This window comes from Eutrema salsugineum, unplaced genomic scaffold (assembly GCF_000478725.1).
Source record: "Eutrema salsugineum unplaced genomic scaffold, Eutsalg1_0 scaffold_8, whole genome shotgun sequence".
Classification (NCBI taxonomy): Eukaryota; Viridiplantae; Streptophyta; class Magnoliopsida; order Brassicales; family Brassicaceae; genus Eutrema; species Eutrema salsugineum.
The window spans coordinates 4,452,728-4,470,498 of NW_006256414.1; the positions used below are offsets into that span (position 1 = coordinate 4,452,728).

At 38.1% G+C, this 17,771-nt stretch overlaps 2 protein-coding genes across 3 annotated transcripts; one reads left to right on the top strand and one right to left on the bottom strand.

The window, feature by feature from the left end:
• Positions 1-125: 125 nt before the first annotated feature.
• LOC18009860 (AP-1 complex subunit gamma-2) lies at positions 126-7,565 on the top strand. Of its 2 annotated transcripts, none has more exons than XM_006392125.2 (18): positions 126-402; positions 1,227-1,529; positions 1,642-1,783; positions 2,032-2,205; positions 2,517-2,696; positions 3,046-3,200; positions 3,518-3,608; positions 3,864-4,027; positions 4,223-4,277; positions 4,418-4,540; positions 4,628-4,723; positions 5,075-5,202; positions 5,363-5,467; positions 5,580-5,836; positions 6,211-6,435; positions 6,529-6,704; positions 7,055-7,153; positions 7,280-7,565. In XM_006392125.2, the coding sequence occupies exons 1-18, from the start codon at positions 371-373 to the stop codon at positions 7,373-7,375; spliced, it is 2,601 nt and encodes an 866-aa protein (XP_006392187.1). In that variant the 5' UTR covers positions 126-370; the 3' UTR covers positions 7,376-7,565. The 2 variants fall into 2 exon arrangements, with proteins under 2 accessions (XP_006392187.1, XP_024015644.1); XM_024159876.1 differs by having other exon boundaries at positions 6,532-6,704.
• Positions 7,566-11,458: 3,893 nt separating this feature from the next.
• LOC112087880 lies at positions 11,459-12,763 on the bottom strand. Its single transcript, XM_024158011.1, has one exon. The coding sequence runs from the start codon at positions 12,761-12,763 to the stop codon at positions 11,459-11,461; it is 1,305 nt and encodes a 434-aa protein (XP_024013779.1).
• Between the last annotated feature and the right edge of the window lie 5,008 nt (positions 12,764-17,771).

Sequence of the window (17,771 nt, forward strand, 5' to 3'; positions counted from 1 at the left end):
TAAACCGATTGGTTAAACAAATGCAAACTGAGATTGTCGTTGAACAAAACTGCTGAATCAGTCGGAGGCTTTTAGTTTCCATCTTCTGAAATCTCTGAATCAAACGGAAGAAAAAAAATACACACTCTCTCTCTCTCTTTTCATTTTTTTTTTCATCTTTTCATCGATAGTGGAAGAGATCAAGTGAAAGCAAAATTCTCAGATCCGATTCGGAGTAATCCATCTTTCTCCGTCGTTCTCTATGGATATTCAGAGCTCCTTAGATCTATGATTTTTCAAATCTGTTGATCCATTTCTCGCGCCAATCTTCAATCTCTTTTCGTCACGGATCTGATTTTCAGCTTCGGACCTCTTGGGAGTCGATACAATCATGAATCCCTTCTTCTCCGGCACGCGTCTCAGGTAAGGAATCAGTTGCTCCGATCTCCATTTGCTAGTTATTGAGACTATGCGATACTTCCATTGTTGCCTAATTTGCCTTCTTAGTTTCCGTAAACAGTAAGGTAGCTTGATTCTTCTAGTTTACTGGGAAATGTCATTTTCTCCGCCATCTAATTGGAAAGTGAAGTTGATCGGAAAATTTATAGGTTGATTTATTATAGCAATTTTTTTTTCCAAAGGGAGATTTCGGGGTGGGAGAATCCTCGTATCCACGTATTATTTTGCATTTGTTAAACTTATCAGTGTGTTTGATTATAAGTGTATGCTTCAATTTCAAGTAAAACCGTGGAAATTGAGATCAAACATAATATGGGGACATATCCTTTGACAAGGTTTCATGAAGATAATCCTGGGAGGATAAGTTATAATGTCGTGTATATGGTGGATCACACATTTGAGCCCTTAGAAGATAGAGAAGCATAGTTTATAGTGACTAGATAAAAGAGTGTTACTAGGCATCAAGTGAAATTTGCGGAAGGTGAAGAGCATGTTTATTAAACTGAGAAAGGGATGTTTTTTTCGTAATTTTTTGAAGAATATGTTTTGACATCGGTTATTCAATTATGGTATCTTTGTGGAACGTACACAATTGTAGATGATTGTATGTCCTTTGTATTCTGTACCTGTTGACCTGTCACAATTCTCAGCCTTTGTTTTAGGTTATTCAAGGTAGCTTGTACTAGTGTTACAGTAATATATCGTACTCAAGCTATACATGGCTTTGACCATTTATAAATTGACAGTATATATATGAATTCGGCATTTATGGACATTTTATTTTGCAGCGACATGATTCGGGCTATACGTGCAAGTAAAACCGCCGCTGAGGAACGTGCTGTTGTAAGGAAAGAATGTGCTGCTATTCGTGCTTCAATTAATGAAAATGACCAGGACTACAGACACCGGGATCTAGCAAAGCTCATGTTTATTCACATGCTTGGTTACCCCACTCATTTTGGACAGATGGAATGCCTGAAATTAATTGCTTCTCCGGGGTTTCCAGAGAAGAGAATTGGCTATCTAGGTTTAATGTTGCTTCTTGACGAAAGGCAAGAAGTATTAATGCTGGTCACCAACTCGCTTAAGCAGTATCCTTTATAGTGTAAATTTTTTAATTTGCTTCCTTAGTAGCATTTTAGATTTTTGGCAGCTTGTACTAAATTTTTGTCTCCCCTTGTGAGAACCTTGACTCATGTTTAGAGACCTGAATCATACCAACCAATACATTGTGGGGCTTGCTCTTTGTGCTTTAGGAAATATATGTTCAGCAGAAATGGCTCGTGATCTAGCACCTGAAGTTGAAAGATTACTTCAATTTCGTGATCCAAATATACGCAAGAAAGTGAGTATTTCCTCGTCCTGTCATTGTAACCATTCAGATAAGGAGTGTCTTCTTAGTGGGGTTTAGAGGTGGAAATGTTGAATAGCTAGGCTAACGTGCGTGTATTAACCAAATGAAGGCTGTACTTAGAGAGCTGTATATTTAGTTTCTCGAAACTTCACTTTACTTCTGTCATTCTTTTTTATATCCGTAGAAAAATACTCTATCCTGAAGTTTTCATTCATTATCTTTTTTTTTTGTTTATTTAGGCAGCTCTTTGCGCCATACGGATCATCAGAAAAGTTCCGGATCTTTCTGAGAACTTTACTAATCGTGCCGCTGCTTTACTCAAAGAAAAGCATCATGGTGTTCTCATTACGGGAGTTCACCTTTGTACCGAAATCTGTACAGTCAGTCCTGAAGCCCTTGAATATTTCCGGAAGGTAATCTACTAATAGCCTACAAAACTGGTTAAAGGAATATTAGGATGCCTGATGTGCTGTAGTATCTTTGTTGAAAAAAGCGCCTCTGTGTCTGTTTATTAGACTTCTCTTCGCAAATTTCTCATGGTTCCATGATTTCTGTAGCTGGAATCTATAGTATCCCTGCATTCTCCATTATGTCTCTTTAGATTCATGATCTTCTTGGGAGCCATGCATATATTTTGCTTGTATGCTGAACTGATTTGAATATTTTCAATCTTTGTTCTTTTTGTCATGGTGGAAAATTTTCTGTTTCTTTTTCTGATTGACAGAAATGCACAGAGGGTTTGGTTAAAACCCTGAGGGATATTGCAAACAGTCCATATTCACCCGAGTATGACGTAGCTGGAATTACTGATCCATTTCTTCACATCAGATTGCTCAAACTGTTGCGTATTTTGGGCCAAGGGGATGCAGAGGCCAGTGACTGTATGAATGATATACTTGCTCAGGTTTGTGTGTGCTTAGTCTGTCGAAATTTTTTTCAAGGCTTATGTTGTCCTGAATGACTGCTATGTTCGTGGTCCTCTATTTGTCTATCAAAAAGTTTTTTTCTTTTTTTTAAATCTTTTCATATTTGCTAGTTCTTTCTGATTTCCAAGATTAATTAAATAATTCCACAAAACTACATCTGAAACAACGGTTACAAATGAAGCCGTTTTCACACCTTATGGGTTTGGTTACACAGATCTATTGTTACATTTTCTTAGAAAAGGTTTTGATCTATATTAGTCAGGGTCATTATCACATATATAGATATATAATTATTCTTCACTTCCAACTTGATTTGTAATGTCATAGGTGGCATCGAAGACCGAGTCAAACAAAAATGCAGGCAATGCTATCCTATATGAATGCGTTCAAACGATAATGAGCATCGAAGAAAATGGTGGCTTACGTGTCCTTGCAATCAATATCTTGGGGAAATTTTTGTCCAACCGAGATAATAACATCAGGTTTTTATCGAGTACCACTCGTTATTGAGTTTTCTGTAACATTATCTCTAATATATAAGCATTCATCTACAGTAGTCTTCCCACTTTTGTTTGCAGTGAATTGCTTTTTCTTTTTTCTTTTTTTGGGTCTACTTGAAGGAGTAGCTGTTTTTAAAGATAAAAGAAACCAAACCTGACATGTTTTGGCAGTTGTGTATGGATGGAATTATTGTATGTTGAAGACATTTTGTGACAAGTGATAACACACTTCATCTGATGCCTATATCACCTCTACACTGACTACTTCCGAAAAATAAACCTGAGCTTTGCTTTCTCAGATATGTAGCATTAAACATGCTGATGAGAGCCTTAACAGTTGATTCCCAAGCGGTTCAGAGACACAGAGCTACAATACTGGAGTGTGTTAAGGTATTTAATGTGGTGTTACTGTTTGTTTCCTTGTTGGGTCTATCTAATTGAATTAGCAGCGTATTTTGTTTCCACTCTTTTACTGGTCCTGGAATGAAACTTATTCCTCAGGGCTAAAATATGTTTCCCGGCTTGGTTTCACAGTATAGTGACTGTATCTGTTTTTTTTCTTCCCTCTTTTAACATTTAGGCATCCAATTCTACTTATTCTGAGATTACTCTTTATTAAAATCGAAGTGTTCTTTGATATCTTAGGATTCAGATGCCTCCATCCAGAAAAGGGCACTTGAACTTATATACCTTCTGGTGAATGAGAATAACGTGAAACCACTAGCAAAGGAACTAATAGACTATTTAGAAGTAAGCGAACAAGATTTCAAGGGAGATCTTACTGCAAAGATATGTTCCATCGTCGAAAAGTAAGTTGCACAACTTTTACTAGAATTCTTCTACAGGATAGTAACTGAACATTTAAATCTGTAACAAAGATGTGTTTCTTTCTCAACCAAAAGTAATCTATAAATTTTATTAGAATGCTGGCCTGGATGAATGGTGTAATTCAGACGTGATTAATTATTTAAGGTACTAACTGTTGGTATTTCCTTGCTGACTAGGTTTGCTCCAGAGAAAATCTGGTACATTGATCAAATGCTTAAGGTTCTATCTGAGGTATATTTTTAACCCAGGTAGTGGGATTACGTTTTTTATACACTTTTTGGCACCAGTGGACATGCGGATTTCTTTAATTAATAATTTTTTTTCTTACGAAATAAGTTGGTCTTATTCTAATTTGATTATGTTCATAACAGGCTGGAAATTATGTGAAAGAGGATGTATGGCACGCGCTGATTGTTGTAATAACAAATGCCCCTGATCTCCATGGGTACGCTGTCAGGGCTTTGTACAGAGCATTGCTTAGGTCTTCTGAACAGGTAGATGCATTTTTCTTTAGTCAGACATTTCCCAAATTTGAATATCATGTATTTAAGGAGTAAGAGGTTCATTATGATGTGGGACAGGAAACTCTTGTGCGGGTTGCTATTTGGTGCATTGGAGAATATGCTGATCTGTTGGTTAACAATGCTGGAATGCTTGAACTAGAAGATCCAATCACGGTGAGTACCATCATCTTGCACTAAGGGGTTTATTGTTGTCACTGATATTAGAGGTGACAGTTATGGCATTCAATTCTTGATTGATTTTTTTTGTTTGTTTGTTTTGGTAACATTTTTCTGCTTCGCTAATTTGCTCGTACTTCTGGTTGATAAAAAGTACAGAAAACGGACGTTGATCAAAAATAAAATAAAAGGGAGTTTTTTTTTCCCTATTTGACTTCTCATTCAAACAGATTTATTATTAAACTTTTCTGCCTGAAAATTTGTGAATGATCGTCTTTACATGCTAAAGACATACTGTTCAGTGAGGAGTGTAGATATTGATTTGTGTTCTCAAGCTTCTTTAATCAGGTAACAGAATCGGATGCAGTGGATGTTGTCGAGACTGCTATTAACCATCATACATCGGATGTCACAACTAAGGCAATGGCGCTCATTGCCCTGTTAAAGATCTCATCTCGTTTCCCTTCTTGTTCAGAGTATGCTAACTCCTCCTACCTAGCTTCACGCCTTCGCAGCTAATTCTATATTTTCTGGTTATTAGGGTATAATCATGCGTAAACTATTTTCACGTCCTGTAATTTTGTTTACAAGTTAGGTATGAAAATTTAGTCAATGTATTTTTGTATTTCGTTACAGGAGGGTTAAAAGTATCATAGGACAGAACAAAGGCAGCTTTGTCTTAGAACTGCAACAAAGATCTTTGGAGTTCAGTTCAGTTATTCAAAAGCATCAGAATATAAGGTAATTGTTTCAATGCTACTGGACATATTTGTTTTCATCATTTTTGGATGCGGGAGTTCAACGGATATTGATCTACTAAATTACTCGACACAATGGATGTAAATTTATGCAGATCTTCCTTGGTTGAAAGAATGCCGGTCCTTGATGAGGCAACATTTAGTGGAAGGAGAGCTGGTTCTTTACCGGCAAACGTGTCAACTTCTGGAAAATCTCCACTTAGTATTCCGAACGGTGTTGCTAAAGCTGCAGCTCCTCTTGTAGATTTACTCGACCTGAGTTCTGATGATGTTCCTGCCCCTACCGCTTCCAGTGCCAACTTTCTTCAAGATCTTCTTGGTGTTGATTTAACGCAGCCTTCGGCACAACCTGGTTTGATTTCCAAACTTATGTTATTCCACTCTACCATTCAAAGAACAAATAACTTCCCTAGTAAGAGTTTTCTGGGTATTGTGACGGATAATGATAAACATCTGTATAGCCTATACTCTTGGAATCCAAGTCGGATCCTAGTTCAAATACACTTCTTCTTCAGCCAGAGAATTTTGTCTGGTCATGTTCTGCAAGTTGTTTGTGGCAGTATGATTAATCCTAACTATGACCTGAAGAAAACTGTTAAATTTGTTTAGTCAAGATAAGTAAATAGTGTTATGTTTTGTAGAGGGTTTGGGATATTCATCTGTGAAGCTGCGTTGTATTGTCTAAATCTTCAGGCTCTTTGTTCACCCTGCGTCTATCACTTTCAGGTACCATGCAGCCATCGAAAGCTGGTGCAGATATTCTTTTGGATCTGTTGTCCATCGGAAGTCCAGCCCCTGTGCAAAATGGCTCAACGAATGGAGACCTATTATCTATTCATGAGAACAATGCTCCACTAGCCTCAATAGATACAATTTCATCAACTTCTCCCACTGCGCCTTCTTCCATGGTGGATTTATTGGATGCATTTGGCCCCACCCCACCAACGAGCGGTAAAAATGCGATGTTAAACGCTGAGAAATTATTTCCACACAATTTATTTATGTGATTAAATGTGATGATGACACTCTTTTGTACCATGACAGAAGACAAGGGTCCAGCATATCCATCCATAGTTGCATTTGAAAGTAGCTCCTTGAAGATTGAGTTCAATTTTACGAAGCAACCAGAAAACCCTCAAACGACAGATATTGTTGCCACTTTTACAAATCTTACTCCTAACGTGTACACAGATTTTCTTTTCCAGGCTGCTGTTCCAAAGGTCAGGTCCCAAACTTGTTCTTCTGCTTATGTTATAGACCTTGCGCTTCATAGTTTATGCCACACGATCTTTCCTAATCAAAAGGCTGCCATGAGCTTGGTTCTTGCCTAGAACGGTCCACACTATCATAGCCATGATAAATTCATGTTTTAACAAAATTCGTACGTATTAAATTATAACATGTACCTGTTTTGCATGAAGATTTGTGTCTATCTTGTGTTTTCGTAATATATATTCTTTGTTAGATGAGATATAAAACAAGGATCAGAGATTCAAAAACGATCAGGTTTCAAAATTTTGTTGACGATGTTCTAACATATTCCTACTTCCTGTCATCGCACGCATTGCAGTTCCTACAACTTCACCTGGATCCTGCTAGCAGTAACTCTCTTCCAGCCAATGGAAACATCAAACAAACTATGAGAGTTACAAATAGCCAACACGGAAAGGTACCGTTCTCTTATTCTTTTTCTCTCTTCACCAGATTTATATAGCAACCGGCACAAACCTCTCGATCTGTTGTGAAACTTAATCCACAGAACTCTTAGAATAATCTCTGGTCTTCACCGTTTCAGAAACCCATTGTGATGCGGATGCGGGTAGGTTACAAGACTAACGGAAAAGATGTGTTGGAGGAAGGACAAATAAACAATTTTCCACGTGAGTTATGAGAAGTATTAAGGTATAACAAGCTTCATATACATATTATATAATCCTTCTCTCATAGACTAAAAGAAACTTTTTCCATAGAAAGTTTGTGTGTGGTTTCATTGGCTTTGTGTGAAATCCATGTTTAAAAAGAGAGAGAGATAGAGAGAAATCATTTTGATGATGGTTTGAGTTGTGAGAATGTGTCTTTAATGTTATTATTCTCCTTGCTGCTTCATGTTGCTTTTTTGGATCCAATTATTTTGATTCGATAAAGATTTCGGTTCATATATTTATTATTATTATTTTTTTTCGCTACCCAACTATTACAATCATATTTGATGGTTTGAAAACCATCTTCGACCGGCTCGATTTGGGAAAAAATAACTCATCTCGCTCGAGTTCCTTTTGCAAGACTATCCGCCCGGACATTTTGAATTCTCGGAATATAAGATAAGGTAAACTCTGAAAAGCTCTCGCGAAGAATACGAAAGGATTCCAATTCTGTTTTAAAGGATGGCCAATCTGCTGGTGATTCACACATGCTCACAAGGTCCGAGCAGTCGGTCTGAAAAAGTACTGACGTCATCTGTCTTTCTCTCAGGCATGACATAGCTCATAAGAGGCAATCCATCTCGGCGTGAAGAGCCGAGAGGCTTCTACGACATCCCTGTAGACCAAAAATCTCCGTTCCTCTGCCATCCTTAAAACTCCAACCAAGGCCGCTAACCTGTCCGTGATTGATCCAAGAAGCATCAATCCGGCATATCGGGGTCTGCGGTACCTCGGGTAGTGATATCGGGACCGGAGGGGGGACCAACGCCTCAACGTGAGCATCATCATCGTCTTCAGCTTGGTTTGCTAATCTCCAACTTTCTGCTTCCACTTTCGCGTGGATCAAGGTGTTTTCCGGGGAAATTTCTTTCCTGTTGAAAATTTTCTTGTTCCTTGCTTTCCAAATAAACCATAGGATCCAAGGATATACATCCTTTTTATATGTCATGTCTTGCTCTTTTGTTTTCCAAAAGAGAAAACTCATATTTTGATAAATAGAGGTACTTGGGAAGACACCCGGAAGGGACGGAAAGTCCGATAACGCCCAGACTTATAAGGCCGGGGGACATATATAAAAACAGTAGATGGTTTATAGACTCCTCAGGATCCCCACAACGAGGACAGATTGTCTGAACCCATATGTCGGTAGGTGAGGTTCTAACATGTAGCAATGCACCCTGATGTAGCAATGCACCCTGATAAGGCTTGCCACATATATTTATTTATTTACTTTCGATTCCAATAAATAACCTTTTGCATGTGTGATTGTTTCTTATCTGTGGCAGTAGATAGTTGTAGTATCAACATTTTTAAGAATCACAGTAGATGAAGTAGTATTTATATTATTTTTTCTCTCTCGCAAGTCACAAATGATACTTTTTCTTGATGATGTAATAGTAGCCTTCGTATCTAATCAATCTGGCACATATTCAGCTTTCTTTGTTAGAAAAGCTTAACGAAAACATACTAATACAACTACTAGCGTTCCTTGCAAGATAATTAGCTTTTCTAATCCGATCTATATAGTTCAAGTTCTAAATGATTTACCATCATAACCCAAGAATTTAAAGCTGGAAATAAGAAAGAATTACATGATCTTGTAAAACAAAAATGAAAGAATTACAGAAAAAGAGGTGAAAAAAACAGAGCATATAGAGTATTTAACGGTGACCGAGAAGCTACTTTAAACTAGAGTAAAAGAAAAATTGCTCCTCTAAAACATTCAACAATGTTATTTGATAAAAGCTGGTACATGCTTGATAGAAAAACGTACCATTGGCCATTATTGTCGCGTTCGATGTGATGAAGTGCCCTGAACGGGCCTTGCTTGGTCGAGATGTCAAGTTGCCTCATATATAACTTTAGAAACATTGTCTCATTGAACCTTTGGTCTCACTTCCTAACCTTAAACGCACATGTACACAGTGGAAAGGGAAAAGATGAGGTGAGTAATGAATTACTAAGTGAGGAGATCATCTTAATTCACATTACTAATCCTATATGACAATCATTAAACCACTTATATTTAGACATTAATAATCATATAAGATGTTTTACTTACAAAGGCAACACATTACACACATAATCATTCTTCTTGCTGATTATGGTGTTCTTATCACCAGTCACCAGATCTTATAGGTTAGAGCCTCGATCAATCGTGTATTCAAGACATCGTTAGTAATATTGAAAATCTTGTATGAGCATATATGTATCTAATAAAAATTCATCTCCAGCGTCAATCGACCATTTGATTTTTGTTTGATGGTTTTTCTTCAAAATAATGGAATCCCACTCGATACCTAGACTAATCAATTCTAGAGTACGTAGATAAACAAGGAATTCTTTACATTCAACATCTTACACTATGATTGAAATTTTAAATCTTGAGGGTAAATTAATAGTCGTTAGTTAGTTTACATATCTTATGGGTCATATCCTCGACTAATCTTGGGTTCAGGCCAATGTCTCTAATATTGAATTTCGTCCATGAGAAAGTATGTATGTTATACAAATTCATCTCTTTGGCCCTTTCATTTGTTTTATGGTTCTTTTTGGATAAACTAAGAATCTTTTTGAAACCCCATACTAATTTTTATGGTTTGTAGATAAGTCGGGTATTTATGCATAAAAATTGTTTTGACCATGATTGGAATTTTAGTGAGAGAATTCGAATTTTATCCTTTAACCCGCATTCGAATTTTCACCCCAAAAAAAAAAAAGATACACCACTTGGTTAAGTTTTCTAGTTTTTAACTATGATTTGAAGACATCCATCAAATGAATAATAGTTTCATTCCAACCACTTATTTGTGGCTATATTTAGCTAAACAAAACAAAATAAAAAAGTTTAATAAGAGAACAAAATTAAAGAACTCCTTGATACCTAAATTTTGTTGTATAGTATCTAATGTATAGAAGTTATGAAATGTAATTTAGATGGAATAGTGTAGTTAATTATACGCGTTTTTAAAGTTTGAGTTTCACTATGTATATGTAATTCAGTTCTCCTAGAGTTTGATTCTTTCGAGTTTCGACATGATTACAAAAGTCTATTCAAGCTATACACGGTTTTGTTTTTCCTCAATCAAGCTATATACGTTTATTTGAATATTTGCTCACCTCAAAAGAATAATTTTATTTGTTGAAGTATTTACTCTTTCTGTTTCACAAAGAGTGTTGTTCTGATATTTTTCACACAAATTAAAAAATAAGATAAAATGTCTCTTATACCCTTATTATTAGGTTTTTTCAAACCCATGTCCAACTCTCTCAATTAGTATAATATTGTCTGCTTTGGGTCTAACTGGCAAAGCCCGCACGAATTTATTTTGGGTTCCTTCCCAAAAGGCCTCATATGGAGTTTGCTTCAACAAAGTCTTTGTCCCTACTCTGTTTATGATATAGGTTGCGTGTCTCACAGCTTCTCCCCACAAGAAATTTGGGATTTTCATATGTTTCATGATGCTTCTTGTCATCTCCATAAGTGTCATGTTCCTCCTTTCCACTACTCCATTTTGTTGAAGGGAGTATGGGGCAGTTAGGTGTCTTTTGATGCCTGTATCTTCGCAAAAATCATGAAATTCTTGAGACACAAACTCGCTTCCTCTGTCAGTGCGTAGAGTTTGAATCTTCAGACCAGTTTCTTGCTCAACAATCTGTTTGAACTTCTTAAATCTGCTGAATGCTTCAGTCTTTTCCTTTAGCAGGAGGGACCACATGTATCGGGAATAATCATCTATCAGCACAAAGATGTATCTATTTTGTGCTGCTGTCGCCGGTGTAATCGGTCCACAAAGGTCGCCGTGGATCAGTTCAAGTGCTTGCTTTGCTCGATATGAGGTTGCCTGTGGGAAAGTCTTCCTTGTTTGTTTACCGAGTAAACATGCAGAGCAGGTTTCCTCTTCAACTGCAATACTTGGTATACCTGTGACTAAATCATCTTTGATCATTGTCTTCATGGTTTTTATACCAACATGTCCAAGCCTTGCATGCCATTTAGCTGAATCGCTTAAGGTTGTAATCTGCAGACACTTACTGTTTTCCACCTCCATTCAAACCTTGTAGAGCCGGTTTCTTGATCTTTGTGCTTTTACTAGTAACTTTCCATCACTCCCATAAAGTGTTAAGTAGTTCCCTTTCATGCGTACATCACATCCGGATTCTGTAGCCTGCCCTAGACTGATTATATTACTTCTGAGATCTGGTATGAAATAGACATCTGCAAGAATTTTCTTCTCACCATCCTTGCTTACAAACAGTATGGATCCCTTTCCCTTGATGTCGATGCGAGAATCATCTCCAAAGCGCACCTTTCCCGTGACACTTTCGTCAATCTTTGAGAAGTAACTTCGGTTACCTGTCATGTGATTGCTAGCCCCGTTATCAAGATACCATATGTTGTCTTCATCGGAAGTTGTTGCAAATTTGTCTGGCCTCACGTTTTTCTCATTGAGAAACACTACTTCATGCATCATCAACTTCTCTCCTTCGTGTGTGTCATCATCATTGACTTCATCTTCCTTAGTCTCTTGAAGTTTTAGCAATCTATCAGGACAGCTTGATGCATAATGTCCCATCATGTCACACCGATAACAAGTAACTTTAGACAAATCTCTTGCCTCATTGTTTCTGCCACGACCTCTTCCTCTGTTATAGAAGCGTCCTCCTCGACCTCTGCCTCTAGATTCGTTACTATAGTTTCGGTTTGGTTGTGACACTGTATTGGTGTACATCAATTTTCCCTGATCCTCTTGTGATTCCTCATCTTCTCCTTGGATTCTTTCTTCGTAGGCTTTCAAGCGCCCAGTAATATCCTCAAAACTGGTGGTGTTGAGGTCTAATACTTGCTCGAGTGAGGCTACTATATGTATGAACTTCTTCCGGGGTAGACTCTTAAGGAACTTTCTAACAAGTTTCGGCTCTTCAATGATTGTTCCCAATGCTGCTGCTTTCGAACATATTTCAGATAGCTTTCCACTGAAATCGTCTATGGTCTCCGTGTCTTTCATCGTTAATTTGTCGAACTCAGCCATTAGAGTCTGTAATCGGGCTTGTCGGACTCTTTCTGCTCCTACATGTTTTGCTTTAATGGCGTTCCACACTTTCTTAGCCGTATCTAGACCGCCGATTTGTAGAACAGCTGCTTCGGGTATTGATTGGAAGATCAGAGCCATAGCGATGTCGTTTTTGTCTGCATCGTCTAACTCTGTTTCCACAATATCCCATACTTTGTGAACTCTGAGTAATATGCGCATCTTCATCGCCCATACGGTGTAGTTGGTTGAATTCAACATCGGACACTGAATTGTCGATGTACTCATCTCCTTCGGTTTCGTGATTGGTACGATATCTCCCATGTCTTTTTGAACTTAGTTTCTAGGTTTTGATCGATTGGTTTAATGGCTCTGATACCAAATATTATCGAACTAGGTTTAAGATCAAGTTAATAAAACTCACTTTTATTAAACTTTAGGAAAACTCACTCAAAAACCTAAAAGATCAAAACTCAAAACTCATAAGTTATGCCACACATTGGCATCTCCTTATATAGATGTTTAGCTACTCCTAAACCTATTAGAATAAGGTAATTAGATAACTCCTAATTTTTTTTCTTAGACTTAACTCTTTTAGGAAACATAACATAAAGAATCTTCTAGAAACCTTGCTCAACAAGCTTCTTTCAAGCTTACTCCGATAGACAAAGAACCTTGGAACTACAATGAAGCAAAAGAGTTAAAAGTCTGGAGAGATGCATGTGAGGAAGAGATAGGTTCGATTAATAAGAATAAAACAAGGAGCCTGGTTGATCTTCCTGTTGGAACAAAACCAATTCGCTACAAGAAAAACATCATTTTACAACGGGCGAAATGGTCGCTATTTCGTCGTAATAGGGCTATTACGACGAACTACTGACGATTTCGAAATCGTCGTAAAGTCATCGTCGTAATAGACAAATCGTCGTAAAACCGTCGTATAATATACGACGGTTTCGTTTCGTCGTAACATCGAGGGAAACAAAATCGTCGTAAATGCGTCGTACAGTTTACGACGAGTTTACATCGAATTGCGTCGACTTGGTTTTCGTCTGGACCGTCGTTAAGTGGTCGTTAATGGTCGACGTAAGATCGTCGTAAAATGTAAGACGCATAAACCGTCGTAAATCAATCGTAAAGTATTTAATCATTTCGTCGTAAAATCGTCGTAAAGCACGGATGTAATCGTCGTATTTGTCGTCGTACATTTTAGTCGTAAATTCGTCGTAATATTTACGACGAATGTACGACGGTTTTAATAAAGCTATTACGACGATTATACGACGTTTAATATAATTGAAAATTAAAAAAAATTAATTCGAATTAAAATTTAAATTAAAAAAATAATTTACAATTTAAAATTTATTAAAATTTGAAATTAAAATTAATTGTAATTTACATAAAAACCCTACAGCTCTAATCTAAACCTAAATCTAAATCGTCGATCCCGTCATCGGCCTCCTCCCCATCGTCCTGGACGTGTTCCTTGCCGGGTCTTCGGTTTGATGCTTCCGCCAGCGCCTGATCTCCGGCTCTAGGAGGCTCAACCCCGAGAGATCAGAACATCTCCTCGTCCGTCTGCACCGGCGGTTGCGTCCTAGTGGATGACCCGGCGGCAGACGATCCGACAACCCCATCAGCCCGCAACTTGTCCAACTGCGCCATGAGTACCGGGTTGTCGGCTCCCATGATCTCGAAGAGACCGTAGAGCTGGTCGATCCTCGTCTCGTAACGGGTCCGCATCTGATCGATCTCCTGGCGGATAACCGGATCCGGGATCCGGACGTGACGAGACGCCGTAGCTCTCGGGGTATCACTGATGGACCCCATCCATAATACCCGCTCCTTATTCTTTGGGGCAACCTACAAATATTTAAAAACATTATGGTTAGAAATTCAATTTAAAACTAAAGTTACATTAATTAATTAAATATAGTAATTAAATTTACCTCTTCGAAGATCTGGTCCATCTCCGCCACCGTCAGCGCCGGGGTCGATTGGACCGAGCTACCTTCGGGAGACGTTTGACGCGCCTGCTGAGTCAGCTGCGTCTGTCGCTCCTCGATCGCCGCACAGGCAGCGTTGTAGATCTCCTCCGCCCGAGGATCCGTGAATTCGCCGTTACGCTTTTTATGCGTCTCGGCGAAAACCTTCGTCATCGGAAGAAGTTCTCCTCCGTTATCTTTGACCTACAAAATCAAAATGAAAAAATTAATTAGTATCGAGAAATAAAAGTTAATTATTTGAAAACAAAAAAATTAATAATTTTAATTTACTTACCATCATAAGCCGTCTTCCGGCAAAAGGAATCTGGCCAGAAGTGTGCGGGACGTTCTTCCGATTTCCCGCATCGTCAATAGCGTTCCTGAAAAATATTTTCATTAGAATCTATTATAAGAAAAAAAAAATGTAAATATTATTGAAATTAACTACTTACCTAGATCTGGAACACTTGGCGGCCGTATTCTGGTTGTGCGGATCCAACCAGTACTGGACAAGGCCCCGCCAAACGGTATTGGCCATAAGCGCCGGCTTGGCCTTGTCGCCGTCAACCTCCCACTTCCGTTTCCAGTCGGAAACGGTGTTGTTGAGGCAGAATTTGACCTTCTCCTTGAAGGTCGTCTCCACACGTCCGTGTGCGGATGTTTCCCAATGCCAGTTTTGCTAGGAAAAAAAAGAAGTTAGTAATTATTGTAAAAAGTTAAAATTTAAAATTAAAATTAAACGAAATGGTAAATTACTTACCGCAAAACACTTGAACTAAGTGTCTAGTGTGGCCTGATCCAGCTTCTTCCAGCTGGTATGAGGTTGTACGAAAAACCCTTTGATGATATCCGCAACGTTACGACCGACTGCATTGTCGGTCGTAAACCTAGTCAAATGAAAAGAGAAAAGTAAATTAATATCAAATATATAAGAATAAATATTAATTAATTTAAAAATATTGAAGGAAAAAAATTACGTACCAAAAGGTGCCTGGGGCTCGATCCGGGTCGAGTTTGTTCATGGTCTCACGACCGGGTTGCGCCAGAAGATCATGTACCGTAAACTGGGCATACGGTACAGGCGGGATCGGATCAGCCTCAGGATCGGCCTGTGCGGGAGCCGATGGTTCGGCTGGTGGTGGTGGAGGCAGTGCCGGCTGCGGAACAACGACCGGTTGGAAAACCGTCCGTTGTGTTCCCGAGGACTCCGGGATGGCTGATCTGGTCGCCGAGGTAGACGGGGCAGTACCGTCAGAATCGACGAGCTGTCGGTAGTGAAATCTCTTAGTCCGAGGAGCCATATCGACAGAATCTACAAAATTTTAAAAAATTTGTTACTAATTTTTCAAATATTTATTTAAATTTACAAAATCCGGGCCTATCTAAATTCCGAAACCTAAATCTAAATTCCGAACCTAAATCTAAATTCCGAACCTAAATTCAAATTCCGAACCTAAATCTAAAATAATATGTAATGAAATTAATTTAAAAAAAATACTTACAATTAATTGGCTAGGAGAGTAGGGAGAGTAGGGAGAGAGGGAGAGGGTTAGTTTTTTAGAGAGAGAAAGAGATTTATAGAGAGAGAGGGGGAAGAGAGGAATGAGCGACGAAGGGGAAAAACTCGCGTCCCTTATATAGATTTTGTGATCGTCGTAAAATCATCGTAACTTTACGACGGTTTTACGACGACTTGGTTGTATAACAGTCGGTCCACTGCATGACATGACACGTGTCGTGATGGGAGCATTTGACCGTTACGATGGTTTTACGACGATTAAACCCAAAACCGTCGTAAAATCGTCGTAACGTCTAAACATTTATAACCTCGTACCTCGGATCAGGAGCCTATCCGGTGCAAACGTTACGACGGTTTTACGACGGTTTTGGGTTTAGTCGTCGTAAAACCGTTGTAAATTTACGATTATATTACGACGGTTTTACGATGTTTTTTTTAAAAGTGAGTAAACCCTAAATCTTATAAATGGGATATTGCATAAAGAACAATGCAAAGGTTATTGTATCCTAACATATAATAAAAGGTTTACAACTTTGCATGTATGATGGATTTATGACATGAGATAGTAAAAATTGAAATTCCATAATCTAATATATAACCTTTCACTTAACATTTACGAAAACATGCATGAACTTGTAAAAATGTATGTTTTTTTTCAAATATTTGATTTTGATCAGATTGATAGCATTTCATATAAAATAAGATAACCAATCAAAAATATTTGTGAAATACCTTACAACCAATAAGATATAAAAGATTCAAATTCTTGGATTTCAACATTACGACTATTTTACGACGAAATAGTGTACTCGTCGTAAAACCATCGTACTTTACGACGATATTACGATGGTTCGTCGTAAAGACGTCGTAATGTTGAAACCCTATTCATTCAGGGCTTAAAACCTAGACTTAGGATTTAGGGTTTAGGAAAAACCGTCATAAAACCGTCGTAAAATCGAATTTTAGAGTTTTTAAAAAATTCAAACAAACAAAGTTACAAATTACATAATAACAAACATTCACTAAATACAATGCATGAAACTCAATCAGATTCATCTTCCTCTATTAGTTCATCACCATCACCGTCTTCTTCTGCCAAATCGTCATCATCGGTTTCAGCAAACTCATCATCACCTTCTTCTTCTGTATCATCGGGAAGATCTTCAACTTGCCTGTTCCGAGGGTCTATTAAGAAAATCTCCTCATCAACATCTGGTTCAGACAGATCTACGCAAGTGTCCTGTTGAAGTGGAACATCCTCAACCCCTACAAACTTGCCCCTCAGAGCCACTTTAACTACAGCTAACCATGAAATTCTTGTTGATCGAACTCGAGGGTATGGCAGAAATGTTACATGTTCTGCTTGAGAAGCTAATATAAATGGCTCAAACCTGTTGTACCGTCATGATTTGTTCACGTCAACAACTCCAAACTTGTTTAGACGTACCCCTCGTCCAACAGTTGGATCAAACCAATCACATTTGAAGAGAACAATTTTCAGCCTTAACAATCCAGGATACTCTACTTCAATTATTTCTTGCACAACTCCATAAAAATCGATTTCACCCCTCACACAAACTCCATAGTTAGTTGTCGCCCGCTTTGCACCGTGACGGTATGTGTGAAAAACATAGCCCTGAGTGAAATACATTGAGGCTGTAGTTATTTTTGCCATCGGACCTAGTAGTAACTCATGGAACCATGTTGGAAATTCATCAGATCATTCGGGTCCACCTAATAGAAAAAAATTCCGCTTTTATTTTCTTGATTTCGATATATAGCAAATTAAAGTAGTCTTTTAATTAAAATTTTAATACGTACTTGGTCC

Excerpts from the sequence above, each read along its gene's own strand:
- LOC18009860 (XM_006392125.2), top strand. The coding sequence starts at position 371 with ATGAATCCCTTCTTCTCCGGCACGCGTCTCAG. Across the intron at positions 4,278-4,417 it reads TGCTTAAGGTTCTATCTGAG|GCTGGAAATTATGTGAAAGA; the intron begins GTATATTTTTAA and ends TGTTCATAACAG. Across the intron at positions 6,705-7,054 it reads TCCAGGCTGCTGTTCCAAAG|TTCCTACAACTTCACCTGGA; the intron begins GTCAGGTCCCAA and ends CACGCATTGCAG.
- LOC112087880 (XM_024158011.1), bottom strand. The coding sequence starts at position 12,763 with ATGGGAGATATCGTACCAATCACGAAACCGAAGGAGATGAGTACATCG.